At 51.1% G+C, this 13,999-nt stretch overlaps 4 protein-coding genes across 4 annotated transcripts; 2 read left to right on the top strand and 2 right to left on the bottom strand.

Annotated features, from left to right (window-relative positions):
- Positions 1 to 4,224: 4,224 nt before the first annotated feature.
- BKA67DRAFT_176076 (uncharacterized protein) lies at positions 4,225 to 5,800 on the top strand. The gene is made up of 2 exons (XM_046095249.1): positions 4,225 to 4,497; positions 4,643 to 5,800. Exons 1-2 carry the CDS (start codon positions 4,375 to 4,377, stop codon positions 5,420 to 5,422), a joined length of 903 nt encoding a protein of 300 aa, XP_045961185.1. The 5' UTR covers positions 4,225 to 4,374; the 3' UTR covers positions 5,423 to 5,800.
- On the bottom strand, positions 5,790 to 8,459 carry BKA67DRAFT_553811 (putative glycerol: H+ symporter). The gene is made up of 4 exons (XM_046101933.1): positions 7,672 to 8,459; positions 7,018 to 7,599; positions 6,096 to 6,954; positions 5,790 to 6,033 (listed from the first exon to the last, which is right to left on the bottom strand). Exons 1-4 carry the CDS (start codon positions 7,996 to 7,998, stop codon positions 5,927 to 5,929), a joined length of 1,875 nt encoding a protein of 624 aa, XP_045961184.1. The 5' UTR covers positions 7,999 to 8,459; the 3' UTR covers positions 5,790 to 5,926.
- Positions 8,460 to 9,569: 1,110 nt separating this feature from the next.
- On the top strand, positions 9,570 to 11,215 carry BKA67DRAFT_655250 (Alpha/Beta hydrolase protein; the record flags this gene model as incomplete). Its single annotated transcript, XM_046106724.1, has 2 exons — positions 9,570 to 9,791; positions 9,839 to 11,215. 2 exons carry the CDS (start codon positions 9,570 to 9,572, stop codon positions 11,213 to 11,215), a joined length of 1,599 nt encoding a protein of 532 aa, XP_045961183.1.
- A 601-nt stretch (positions 11,216 to 11,816) lies between these two features.
- On the bottom strand, positions 11,817 to 12,974 carry BKA67DRAFT_553805 (uncharacterized protein). The gene has a single exon (XM_046101932.1). The coding sequence runs from the start codon at positions 12,941 to 12,943 to the stop codon at positions 12,263 to 12,265; it is 681 nt and encodes a 226-aa protein (XP_045961182.1). The 5' UTR covers positions 12,944 to 12,974; the 3' UTR covers positions 11,817 to 12,262.
- Positions 12,975 to 13,999: the final 1,025 nt, after the last annotated feature.

The following is a 13,999-nucleotide window of genomic DNA, read 5'->3' as shown; positions in this document are numbered from 1 at the left end:
TACTGTGCGTCGCGACACGGAACTTCTCTGCAGGAGCAGTCTGAGATATCTATTTCGACGAATCCTCACAATCCTACTCAGTTTCGGCCGACAAACAAAGACATGGCTTGGAGTTGTCGGACTGAAAAACCAGGCTGTCGTGGATGTTTTCAGCTTTACCGTAGGGTTTTTCGACACGAGTTTTCGCTTGTCGTTGCCGGAACACAGGCCTTGTGTGACCAACTTGAGTGATTGTAGCAACGAATGAGAGATTATAAGCGAGTGACGGAAAGGCGAAGTAGGAACAGTTTAGTCGGCAAGCCAGCGATTACGTGTGTGTCGGGATCGAGGCTGGGCGACACAAAGTCAAAGGATGCGTCCCTCCTCCGCAGGGAGTCGTTGAGGTGAGAGGGAATGGACGACAAGAATGTGACAAGACGATAGAAAGGTGTTGTTGGTTTAGCCCTTGGCAGAAAGTTACACCGTAAGCGTTTGATTCACGTGGTGAGCAATGGGTGCAACGAGAGTCAGCTGAGCCTCTCGCCTCCTGCTTGACGACAAGGAGAGATACCTAACGTAGAGAGTTCCCACGAGCACCCCCTGGGATTAGACGACGCTATCGTTCGCGTCCATCTCGACATTGCAGAAACGAACGCCGCAGGAGGCCCAAGAACGAGACTTTGTCCTTTTCGGGACGAGTCGAGCAACCTGCAGCGCCCAAGTGGTCCCTGTCGTGGTTTGCCGATAACTTAACGTGTAACCCTGTTGAAGACGCTAGAACCTGCACAAGCTTGCAGCTGGTCAGTGGCCTGGAGCCCACCAGGCTCCACCAACCGCATCAGCCCGTCTGCTGATTTTAGAACGCCTGCAGTGGGCAAAATGGGCAAGCTGGGATAGCTGGGATATGTAGCGCTTTCGGTGGGTGTGTCAAATGGTGGAATGGATCACTCATCAATGAACTGACGAATCGATGTAACCTGCATGCAGTACGAGCATCCTCTGCTCGACCTTGTACATAGTGAATCGAGTAAAACCCGGAAACGCCTTCCAAGGCATTGCCTTACGAAGTCCGCATGTTTGTGTTTGCGCGACTTGGAGGACTTTCGAGACATTCGTCACCTCCTTCTCACCCCCGACAGGACAGTCGAGGACAAGTCTAGACCAGTCTGCCCTGAACACAATTCCAGGTACCATAGTAGGTTGGGACAATAGTGCAAACCACTGAACCACGATCTTACGAATTGCAGGGGGTCAGGCTAGTCAATCAACCGATGGTCGACTTGCCCGACTAACTGAAAATGCCCCCGCAGAGTAATTAAATCCCCTGTCGCAGCTTGCCATTTTACTTCATAGGAGAGAATTACACAGACAACAACGGACAATAACGGACCCTGCGCTCAGATGAAAATCTTGTCATCGGCCGACATATCGTCATGAATAAACCTGTCCGCTGCCACCAAGTTCCCCGATGATCCGTACCGAAGACAATCCTTCATCTGTACCGAGTGGTTGCGTTAAGTGTGTCTCCTTTTCTAGACTTGTAACCGAGATCATTTCAAATTGGACCCTGCTTGGAACCCCATCAAGACTTTGAATTTTTCTATTTGGATTTTATACGCAAGTAAATAAAAATTGGCTCGGAGAGTCTCCACCGCTGCTCTACGTTTAATAAATATCAGAATGAACAGTTTAACATTTAATAAATAACGAACATCCAGCGTTATTACTACTACAGGCATCACACGGACCTTCGTAGGGAGAGACTGTCGATCGTTCGGCTCGCAGCGACAACGCCATTAGCCGGACCAGCCTTGACCGTTGTCCCCCATGTTCTTAATCACAGTATGGTGTCGTGAGGCTCACGCAGATAGGCTCAAAACTCGACTACCGTACCCTATCTTCGCAGCTTGCAATGTCGTATCTTGGCCAAGACGAAAATAGTTCCGCAAGTTATGTTCTATTGTCTTCTGCAATCTTTCTGGTCGCAACGCTATTAGAAATGGGCAACCATGAACCACGATATCCACGGGACTATGGCACACTATTCGGCAACTAATTCCAGCATCAGCTGTCAGATGTTCAAATGCGTCTCCAGTATTGTTCCTTTATGGTGGAGCATGCCTAAACGATGTCACACTCGCAGTTTTCGACGGACAACGTTTAATAGAAACGCGTCTGCAAGTGGATTGCAAGTGACGTCCCTTGCATTCAATAGTTCGACAAGCGATATGAAGCTGCGGCGTAGTATCATGCGACTACCACATCCGCTGTACTATTGGTGGTCTGCGTTCTTTGTGTCGTCAAGCACGCAGCAAATATTGCTGACCATGCAAAATTGGGGTATTATATAAATCGTTTGGTCCGGTTCGATCGAGCCGCCAGCGACATAAATGGCCGAAAAGGATTCCAGAATATGAGTAGACCATCAGCTCATTGTCAAAGGTATTTTATACGTGACCCTGCGCTCCTCCTTTCATGTCGAAATCATTGAAAATAACGCTTTGTCACATCTAGGCAATGCATCATATGCTAAACTAGGTCGTTGAGCACTTGCTTTATGGGTGTAAGTCAATGATCATTTATAATTGCCTCGTCGAGCACACCGCTGGCAGCAGGTGCTGATGACGATACCTGCCCCACCTCGGTTTTTGCTGTCGGTCAAAACTAATCCCATCAATATCCCACACTCATCCCGGGGGGGGTTTTTTTATGACAAAACTCGGCTCTCTCCTGTCTGTAGGAGACAGTGCCGCCTGGGTGCCGACTATGATGTTCTCTGCCTTACGCCACAGCTGGGGCCATGTTATCAGCGCTAGAACATACAATTAGGCCACATGCATAGGCAGGTAGGCTGCACGTGGTTGGCGGGCGGAAGGTTTCCAGCCCCAAATGTCTGACCTTAGATTCTTGACATGTGTTCAACGAAGACAGTCGTCTCTCCAACTTGAGAACCTTGTGCCTCGCTGTCGGTTCAGCCTTGAAGCGGATCTTGGGACTTATATTGCTTGCCGAGCCAGATCTGTTACCGTTGTAGTCGGCGCTGGACTTCAAGTCAGATATGCCACTCCGACCATGCCATGCACGATTTTGGGAACTTGTTATGACGAGGTCCAAAGGAGACTCCTCAGACACAACGTGTTGGACATGGTCTTGTTTTTGTGTTTGAGGCGACTACTCCTATCCGAATATTGTATTGTAGCCGAGCCATGGCAGGATTTTCGGCGAAAATCCCCAAACTTGTCCGTGTCCCCGCCCTATGGGAGCTTCATGCCTGCGTCCGACCCTAGGTATTGCAGGAATACAACCCTCTCCGAATGTTTGGCCTCTAGAATCCAGTCAATCGCAATGCTTGATTTCGAGGCTGAAAGTCAGAAAAGAGCTTGTGCACCGTGATTCTTCTCAGAAAACAATGCGCATCACACGCAGTCTGCCATGTCGAAGAGAAATTCCTTCTCATCGGGAGTCTGACAGACGATTGTGATAGCTTGTCCGAGAATGAAGCACTCGCTCGTAAATAAGCAGTTTCTTCATTACGGAGTAGTTCACCGTTGAGCTACACCTGAACGAGAGGGAAATACTGGAGACACTTGTAAACCCGAGATCTGGCACCTCGCAAAGGGTTCACCACATGATCCGAACACTGCGCGCTAGCCTTACCTGCCAACAGTGCCGGGACCCAGGGTCTGCTATTTTGGAAAAGGCCTGTTGGGTGGGGTAAGCTTGTCTCAGGCTAACCCACAAACATGCTGAACACGCCGAAGGGAGGGGATTCGTCCTCCATGTGTGTGGCACAGGTACTGCTGGATGTACTGTACTCTCTCTTCATCAAGAGTCTGCGGGATTGCGGCAGTGAGAAAGTCAGAGGCAGATCGCTGGCGCAGACGACTCCTTCCCGACCACCAGCCACAGCGGCCGTTGGCGATTGCAATACTCAGAACATCACCCACTCTCACTACATATCAGCGTGAGAAAACCTTACATACCGTGGCCCCTTGGGATTACCGACCCATTTTTCATACGATCAGATTCAGCTCAGGCCTTTTAAGTTCAAAGTCAAGGGCAGCCCGAGGTACACAACTAGTCTATGCCCACTAGTCTAGTAAATGACCATCCCAGCTGATTGGAATCCCTTACTACATCTTAGTTCCCTCTGTCCGTCTCTTTTATATTCCACTTTTGCCAAGCACCAAACAATTGGGTTTTCCCTCCCGACGGCTTCTCGATCGCACTATCTGAGTTCAGCGGACACCAGGACTCGATTGAGGTGTTGAAGGGGATCGTATTTCGTGTTTGCGACTACTTCGACCCCGTCTCCAGTGACGGCCACCATTTGGGGTCACACGATCAGCTGAAAGCATCGAAGCAGGTTTGGGGGACGGGTTTGGACTACCTACCATGGTTGCAGAAAAGATGGTGAAGGCATTCAAATTCGGTGAAGATCTCTGGGATCCGTCACATCGGTTCGAGACATCGTGGTTGTTATCGCCATATGTTTTATTCGCTTGCAGGGCGTTATTTGTATGTTCTTTCGTCCGATTCCCTCTGCGACGCCTTCCTCATTGCCACTGATTCGCGGACTCGAGATCGGATGTTCACAGAGCGCAGTCTTTGTGCCAAATTCCTTGTGTGTAGCCCTATCGCTAACAATACTCTCGACTGATAGGCTGTATATGCCCTGACGACTCTGTTCTTTACGATTGGCTACCAGTGTACGCACCCAGCCGCGGGTTCGGCATATGCATGCCAGGCCTCCGCCGCGAGTTTCTCGTATTTCACCGTGTTGACATACTGGGGCATCGCCTTCTACATGGTCTTCGCCGCGATCCACACCTTCACCTACGCGCGCTGGAATGTCGCGCTCCTCGACAAGTTCCCCCGCCCGCTGCAGGCCCTCCACGCCTTCTATTATAGCACCATCACGACCTACCCTTTCCTCGTGACCATCGTATACTGGGGCATCCTGTACACCTACGGCAGCGCCTGGTTCCCGACCCGGTATGCCGCCTGGAGCAACCTGTCCGAGCACGGCTTCAACTCCTTCTTCGCCCTCTTCGAGCTCTTCCTGACGCGCACGAACCCGGCGCCCTGGATCCACATCCTCTGGCTCATCGTCGTGCTCGCCCTGTACCTCGCCCTCGCCTACGTCACGCGCGTCACCAAGGGCTTCTACGTCTACAGCTTCCTGGACCCGACGGTGATGCAGCACGGGCTGGTGGCTGCCTACGTCTTCGGCATCGCCATCGCCATCGTCATTATCTTTGCCCTGGTCAAGGGCGCCACCTGGACGAGGAAGTGGCTGACGGAGCAGAAGCTGGGTATGGAGGGCAAGTACGCGCACGGCGGAAGGAACGCCGGCAGTGATTCTACAAGCAGCTGGCGCGACGAGCAGGATGTCGAGCTCGCGTCGAGTCGCGAACTCCACAAAGGAAGCCCGAGGGCATGATGAGATGGATGGACCAAGGGGGAAATTGCGTCTCTCCAGAGCATGATTTCAGGAGCGCCTAATATACTATTTGGGGGAGGGTGATGAGTAATGAGGCAGGTGGACTTTGTCTGTCTGGATTTTGCGAGGGTTGACCACAAAATGTCTACTCATGATTGAAGTCAAAAAGTCGGTTTATCGGTTATTTTGGCATCTATATACCCACTCTATTACCGCTCGATCCGGGGCGTACAGTCGGGGGCGGTTCTTCTGTTACTAGACACGGATACCCCATTGCATGAAACATTGTATTTGATAGCATCATTAATTAGAGCCGCGTGGTTGGCTGGGGTCAGAAATATATGTACCACTTCACAATCGGAAGGCTACGATGTGAGACTGCGTCCTGATGAAACATTGTACGAATACAGCTGAAGACTAATGAAGTTTACCATGCTATCAAAACGCCTCTCTCATGCAGCAATATATATGTACAGCAACAGCAACAGCAACAGCGACAACGACTCAACACTTGAGCGATATGCCTCTCCTCATTTCCGACTCCCTGATTTCGAACATGATCTGAACAGCAACGAAAATGGCAGTGCAAGCGACGATGAGGAACGTGAAACCTAATCGATAGAAGTCAGCATGCGATGCCATGAAGGCATGGGGCCTTTCACATAGAACTCACCGGACACGTCCCTGAAAATACTTGTGATAATATCCTGCAGCCCATCCAACCCCACAGCAAAGCCAACGAGGTTGGCCATGGTCATCATGAGATCATTGGCACATCCACCGATACCACATATCAACCTGTAGGCGGTAGGCCGGTTCTCCCATTTCCTGGCCGGAAACAGAGCACGCGCCGTCATTTCGGGCAGCATGAACAGTACGACCAGCCAGCCCCAGATGAGCAAGCGCAGCTGAATATCATGCCACATGGCCACGAAGGTGAAGGTCATGACATAGTTCAGTATGGACCTCGCGGCGGCCTTTGGATTTGCAAAACTAGACCCGCCCAAGGGAATATAGATGTATCGCGTCAACCAACGGTTGTATGACCTATGCCACGATCTCCAAAAGGCAAGCGTCGAGTAGTTGTTGCTAACGCAGCGCAACATGTTTTCGGGCGGGTCTATACCGTCGATGAGGGACCAGAGTCGGAACAACCGCCAGGGCAGGAGCAGTTTAAGCCATATAAGGTGCAAATTCAAGAAGCTGAGCAGACTCAGCTGGGCAGCTGTGTACTCGCCCCATGTCGGATTCGCTTTGGAGATGGCCTGTATATAGTTGTAGTGCAGCATAACCTCCATAGCGAGCAGTGCCAGGGCAAAACGGACACCATAGCGAATAGTGCGAGCCGTCTCAATGGTGGCAGGTCTGTAGCGCTGCTGCGAGATGTAGTCGTTGAAAGTGAGGATAGGGCCAGTCAGGTACAACGGGGCGTATATCGCATAGGCAATGTAGTTACGGAAGCTGAAGTCTTTGGATTGGGCAGGTATGGAGACACGGTCTCGTTCGCTCAAGGCGGCAGGATCGATTTGTTTCTTCTTAAGGGTATCAGTGCATGAATCTCGGGCAAAGGGGAGCAAGGTTAGTTGGTAGCGCACCTCCACTGGACTGTAGCTACGCCTGTCCAGGCTCCAGTAATAATCCAAGTTGAAGCTGATCAGTCGGAGCACGGTGATGTTGAAAAGAATCTCCCAGCGGGTCATGATACCACCATAACTGTCGAGCCAGACGCCCCATTCGACGAGATTCGACTGTGGGGCGACGCGGCCTCTTCCCTCTGGATGGACGATGAAAGCAGCGAGTTGTGCCAGTCTATATCCGGAGAACAGCTCGTTGGCAAACAAGGTGCCTATGTTGAAGGCCCATGTCGCAAGGGGTATAGATTTTCGCGGCACGGTTGTGGCAATCTGGTAGTTGATATAGAGGATAGCGAGAATCTTGAAGGCGGAAATGCCATGAAGGGCAAGAAGGAATATGATGGCGAAAGCAAAGTCGAAAGATGTTCGCTGGTTCAGTCTACGGTCGGCCTCTTCTAATGTGGGCCGTGTCGTGCTCGCTCGCGAGGCAATCGGGTGTAGAACAGCATTGTACAGGCGTCGCAGAAGCGGGTGAAAGACCAGGAGTGCGCCCATGTAGGGAGCATTCTTGCGGAATGTATGGTACTGATTATCTGAGATATCCTGCAGAAGCGGTTAAAATAGGGGCAGGGGGCTCTGGCTGTAGCTGGAGGGCATAGGACGGTGATAGCATACGATGTTACGACCTGGTATCCAGCCGGGAGAAAGGTAGCGCTCAAACTTTCTGTACTGGGGGTTGGAGGAAGGGCGCGATGCAGTATAAGCGGTCCAGAACATAAGCGGCACGCACACGATGCAGACGAGGTAGTATAAGAAGTACTCGGGGGTTCTCCACTTGGAGGGTTGTGCTTTGCCACTGAACCTCGCAGCTCGCTCTTTGCTGGCCGTGGGATCACCGCGGGATTCTATCACCGTCTTGTAGGGAGTCGTGGACGAGTTCGTGAAGCGGGTGTCGAGGGTGTCGAGGTCGTAGACGCTCCCGAGGAAGGAGAGCGCGCCCATTGCGGCGGGCGATGGGCGATGGGCGATGGGCGTCTTTGGGGGGGGAAAGGAGGGCGGCGTGTAACGAATGTGTGTTATTCCATGTCACCGGGACACAACAACAACTACAGGACTCTGACGACCCAAGATTTTGTATCAGAGGAAGCAAACGGGCGAGGAGTGGTTATGAAGAGTCCGACGGCATTTTCCCGTACCTTTTGCCAACTCGGCTGCACAGAAGGAGACGGAGAAGGGACACGGGGCGCAAGGCTGTGCAGTAAGTACACTAACCTAGGTTACCCTAAGGGTAGATTAGGTTCGTTAGCAGTACAGTGCAGTGCTGCCAGAGCGCTGGGTAGCCAATTGGATTACTTGCATTTAGCGTTCAATCAGCACCCCTGATTTTCAGTGTGTGGGGTTCCCTTTCTGGGTCTTGTACTGCAAAGCAAAATGCGTAATGCAGAATGTAAATGTACGGCTCCGTAGGCAGCCGCTTTCACATGAGGCAAGTGTCAGGAGCGACTTACAGCGGGCTATTTGGAAAGCACTATTCTCGGTGCGTTGGTCTCTTGGCACCACAAACCGCCGTAACCGACCCGTGATGAATCCATCTCAATGCCGGTAAACATAACAGCATGGCTACACATTTCACATTTGAGATCAAGATTGCTTCTACATATGGTTCTACATATGGTCATCTCTTCCACAACATACCTTTTGCATTTGGCTACATGTATACTCTTTTCCTTTCCTTTCCTTTCCTTTTCCTCTTCTTTTGTTGGTCTGTCTTCTCCCTGGTTACCTTGCTCCGTCCGTTTTATAGACCGGGATACATATTTCATCTGGATTGTAGTGTAGTGCGGTGAATTTCGGCCGTAGGTCACGAGTCATGCGGCACCCACAACCCATGTGCCATCAGCGACATGCCTCTCACTGCCGATTCTCGCTTACTCTCTCCGAGTTCGCGGGGTAATACGTTGTTTAGTAACTATCCACTTGGAGTTCATATAGGAGACGGAAGTACTGCTTCTCCATCGCTTATTACAAGACAGCCCCGCGGCCAGACACAATGTCCTGCTCGCCCGCGGAGTGCCAGGTTTGTGCTTCCATGTTATCGTCACGATATGGACATTGCGGCGAGCCTACTATAGGATCGAATCGAAATGGCTCCGTCCTCCCAGCAGATGTGTTCTGGCGGAAATGCCCACTGCCATGCAGCGAGCAAGTGCTTCTCATACCAGGTCGCCAACACATCACCACTGCCGGTTGCAACATGTCTGCAATATATGCACTGCCTAACCCAGTGGGCTGCATACAATAGTATGCAAGTTTGCAGACCCCATCTTAGTGCTTCGCTCCATTTCAGCCTATCAACGGCAGCCCTGTTCAGTCACGATATGACAATCAAATCGGGATGTGATGTGGTTACGCATCTATGGACTCCTCACGATGAATGAACCCGGGACAACTACTAGTCTAGCGCCAGTACGTGAAGTATAAATACCCAATCTTCATGGGCTGGCGTTCATGCCGCGGAGTTCATTTGTGTGTGTCGTTCTTCGCAAATCGTAGTCATCTCCCGTGGCTCTATGATGCGTCTGCTCAACTCTATCATCTACGGCTACCTCATAGCTATTGCTAGTGCGGTCCTGCCCACTGTCCATCTTGATTGCAATCACTATATTGGCGTCCCTACTTCCTACGGTATCACACAATGGCTCGGGCTACGGTATGCCGCACCTCCGCTTGAAGCATTAAGATTCAGTCCTCCAGCCGATCCACCATGTGCCAACCATATCCAACCAGCCAACACGGTAAGACCATGTGGCAAACACCTTGGTCAAGAACTAAACTTGTATAGCATGGGAAACATTGCCTTGGTACGGGTGAGGACCCTGCTACAAACAAGACATCGGAGGATTGTCTTTTTCTTGATGTTTATGCGCCTACAAACGCAACAGCCCATTCAAAGCTGCCCGTGTTCTTCCATATTCAGGGAGGAGGTTTTAATACTAACAGCAACCCCGACGTTGATGGACGTGGCCTGATTGCTGCCAGCAACTATTCGATCGTGGTTGTCAGCATAAACTACCGCGTTGGGCCATATGGCTTCATCACAGATGGGACTGCAATCAGAGCCAACAATGGCCTGCGAGATCAGAGGAAGGCACTCGACTGGGTTCAGAAATGGATATCAAAGTTCGGCGGAGATTCCGGCCATGTTGTCCTTGGCGGAGAGTCGGCGGGTGCCGCAAGTATCAGCCTCCAGATGACCGCCTACGGAGGCAAGGACTTTGGGCTGTTTCATGCAGCGGCCGCCGAATCGGTGTCTTTTGCCACGGTTCTTACAGTCAACGAATCAAAATATCAATATGATAACTTCGCAATCCGCCTTGGTTGTGTTGGACCCAACTCATTAGACTGCCTTCGCTCCAAGTCTGCCGTCGAATTACAGGCCGAGAACTACAACCTGCCCTATCCTGGAGGTAGTGCATCTCCTTTGTATATGTGGAATCCTGTTATCGACAACGACCTGCTCTCTGACTACACATATAGGGCGTTTGACTCGGGAAAATTTGTCAAGGTTCCGGTCATCTTTGGTGACGATACCAACGGAGGGACAGTTTTTGCACCCAGCAATACTTCAACACTTGCACAGAGTAATATGTGGTTGCGCAACCAGTTCCCGCGCCTGACGCTTGAGCAGCTCGGGCAGATCGATGAGTTCTATCCAAATCATAACCAGACCTGCCCAAACAGCGGTTGCTACTGGCGTCAGCTCAGCGACGCGTATGGCGAAATGCGTTATATGTGTCCTGGTCTATTCCTCTCGACTGCGTTTACAAAATACGGCGTACCACAATCTTGGGCCTACCGCTACAACGTCGAAGATCCCACCCAGATGGCACAGGGGTATGGTGTTCCGCACACGGTTGAGGCGAATGCTGTTTGGGGCCCGGACAACGTGGCTTCCAATCCACCGGCGAGTTACTGGCCGAACGGAACAAATGCGGGAGTAGTCCCAGTTGTCCAAGGTTACTGGACTAGCTTTATAAGGAGCTTTAATCCTAATACGTATCGCTACCCTGACTCTGCGGAATGGGTGCCGTGGAACGTGAGGAGCGAGGAAAGACTCGTGTTCCAGACGGCAGGCAAGACAGAAATGGAGACCGTGGATGCAGATTTACTGGCAAGATGCCGGTACTGGTCGAGCATCGGCGTCGATATTTTGCAGTAGTCACGAGCAAGTGACTTCGAGAAGCGCTCTATGACAAGCATGAGAAGGTACCAAGGGGTAGGGAACCATAACATACTCAGAGTAGATAATGTAACGCTCTCCAGGCCTAATTTAAAATAAAATAAAAACACTTACATTGTCGGCGGCTTTCTAACTTACTTCTCTTTGTTCGCAGAGATAGTCAGTACTGAATCGAACTTTATCTCAGCTGCTCTTCTATTTCTCATGAGTCATGTCCCAAACTTTTGTTCACTTCAAATTGAATCATGATTCGGTGCATGTTAGGTCTGCTAATCCGATAGGCAGGCCGTACGGCTTATAGATACAATGACCTTAAAGCACGGCAACGATTCAAGGGGCCTATAATCAGATGTGGTCACACAAATGTGAGCGACACCACCGTAAACGAGGAAACCATCGTGGGCGAAGATTCGATCGCAAGCTCTGGCCACTTCATCACGGCTCAAGCCACTGGTAGTGTAGCACCGGCGCCGATGCGCATCATATACAATCTGGGTCCTCTCGTCCAGTTTAAAGTCACGCCGGACTATGTATGGGCAATTATACAAGTGCTTGCGGCAATCTGACGGACATCCATCGTCAAAACTCATAAGCGCCACACACATGAACAGGACAGTTGAGCATTTTACACTCAGATTATAGGAGTCAGAAACACTTCTAGATAGAAAATTGCCTATTACGGATACATCCCGGATGGATGTTTCATATATGCTGCATACAGTTGGAAGGGCTGGGGTTGATAACGTTCTGGCTACTGGAATGAGTGTGGACTTTGTGATCGTTGGGAGCACAATGAGTCTTGACAACTTCAAGAAGCAAGAAGGGACAAGTTTGGAGAAAGGTCCTTGGTATCTAGGAGGAGCGTTCAAGGCCGTTATTGTGCGCAGGACAAAACACGGGTTAGATCGTAGAATACAGAAGCTTGAAGACTAGAAACCTACCAAGTTTTTTATGTCATGCTTAGGCTGATGCAAGCAAAGATCCTTTCGTTACGATGCGCTTGAATCACTCGGCCATGAGAGTTCGTCAACCTGCATTTGCGATGTCTGCAACCAGCTGAGCGCTTCTGGCATCTTGTATCAGCCCGGCCAACGACACACCTTTTTCGTACATCTGATGTGCAACGGTCCGAACCTCAGGTAGGATGCTTGCTACCTCTCCCAAGTCCTGTTTGGCCCATATAGCCTCGGTAGCTTTCACCAGGGCAACGACGCATTCGGAGCGGCAAAGGTTCGTGATTTCGAGCATGGATGCGCTGATCCTCTTCAAATCTTCATGCGGAGGCGGCTCCCACCCCGACTTCTCAACTGACTTCAGGTTACCAATCGGCAATTCTCGTATCAGCTCAGAGCAGGCTCTTCGAATCTTGTGGGCATCGATCTCTTTCCCGCCACACTTGAGTAAAGCTGCAAGATCGAGGTCTAACTTCTGGAACTCTTCCCACTGGGCAGCCAGGTCACATTTGTGCCATTCTAGCTTCAACATGAAGCGCGCCTTCTCTTCTTCCAGCTCCATCATGTCTCTGATTTGATGAGAGATCACGCAGAAAACGTCTGCTTCCGGCGCAGTGAATTTTGGCTCGTAGTACCTGTACCTGTCATATTTGCACCGCCGGCTCCAAGGCAGTCTGTTCCTCGCCTGGGAGTAATCCTCCGAGTTGGCGACGAGGATCATGACCCTCTCTTTGTAGACCGACTGCAGCACCATTGCCAAGCGCACCACGACGGTCTTGCCGAGCACGCGGCAGGCCGCAAAGGCGAGGCGCCTGCAGGCGGACCGGTCACCTGGCCTCACGAGCCCTGGCTTGATGTCCGTCCCGTCGGCGGACTCGACCAGCATGGTCGAACAACGGCCGGCGAATGCCGCGATTTCGAACAAGAGCTCCGCATGGAAGCGCGCTCGCGCCGCGTCATGGCTGGCCCCTGCTGGCAGTGGCTTCTGGGCGAAGGAACCGAGCCACTGCGAGAACCTGGCCTGGTCACGACTCAACGCTGGAGTCGGGGCACTGCCGCGCTGGCAGTTGGTACATGTGCCTACGTACTGGGTTCGGACAGCCGCTTGGCTCCCCAGGAACGCGTAGCTGTTCAGCTCTTCCAAGAGCCGGATGACGAGACTATCGCGAGTTATGTCATGCACGAGCGGATGGCTGCATCCATCGCAGACCAGACGGAACGGAATCATCTTGCTTTTTTCTTCTTCTTTCTTTCTTTCTTTCTTTCGATGTGTAGTCGGGCGAAGTTCTCAACCCTCTTTTGCACCAGTGGTGTCACATATATACCATCTCCTGGCCTTCTACACCACTAGTCATGCGCATCAAGACAAAGAGGTTGTTCTAAGAATGGAATTGTTGATTGGGTGTAAACAATGCCCTCTCGATATGATCCTTGCAGTAATGACGATTTTCTTTCTTGTCACGAATTGCTGTGCATGCTATAATCGCAATTATCGAGCTTGTGCTATACTGATCACCTAGGCTTTGTGTGCACATGGTGGAGAGTCCCGGGATGATGATTGTCAACGCCCAAGAACGGAGCTTTGCATATTCTCCATGTATAGCACTAAACTTCTTCTCCTTGTGTTCTTCATACGGCATTGTTGTATATCGAATTGACCCAACCGTACATTTAGAACCATACGCGGTCATATTGGGATTCATTCATGCAGGGTCTTGCTCGAAGAGCAACAAGTGGATAAGCTACTCTGCTGATCTGCGTTTACTGACACAGCTCATGTCAATCGAGCGCTCCAAACTGTTGACAAGAT

This window comes from Truncatella angustata (genome assembly GCF_020726525.1).
Source record: "Truncatella angustata strain MPI-SDFR-AT-0073 chromosome Unknown BKA67scaffold_2, whole genome shotgun sequence".
In the NCBI taxonomy this organism is placed as follows: Eukaryota; Fungi; Ascomycota; class Sordariomycetes; order Amphisphaeriales; family Sporocadaceae; genus Truncatella; species Truncatella angustata.
Note: the sequence above shows the minus strand (reverse complement) of the source record. Positions and strands in the feature narration are given on the sequence as shown.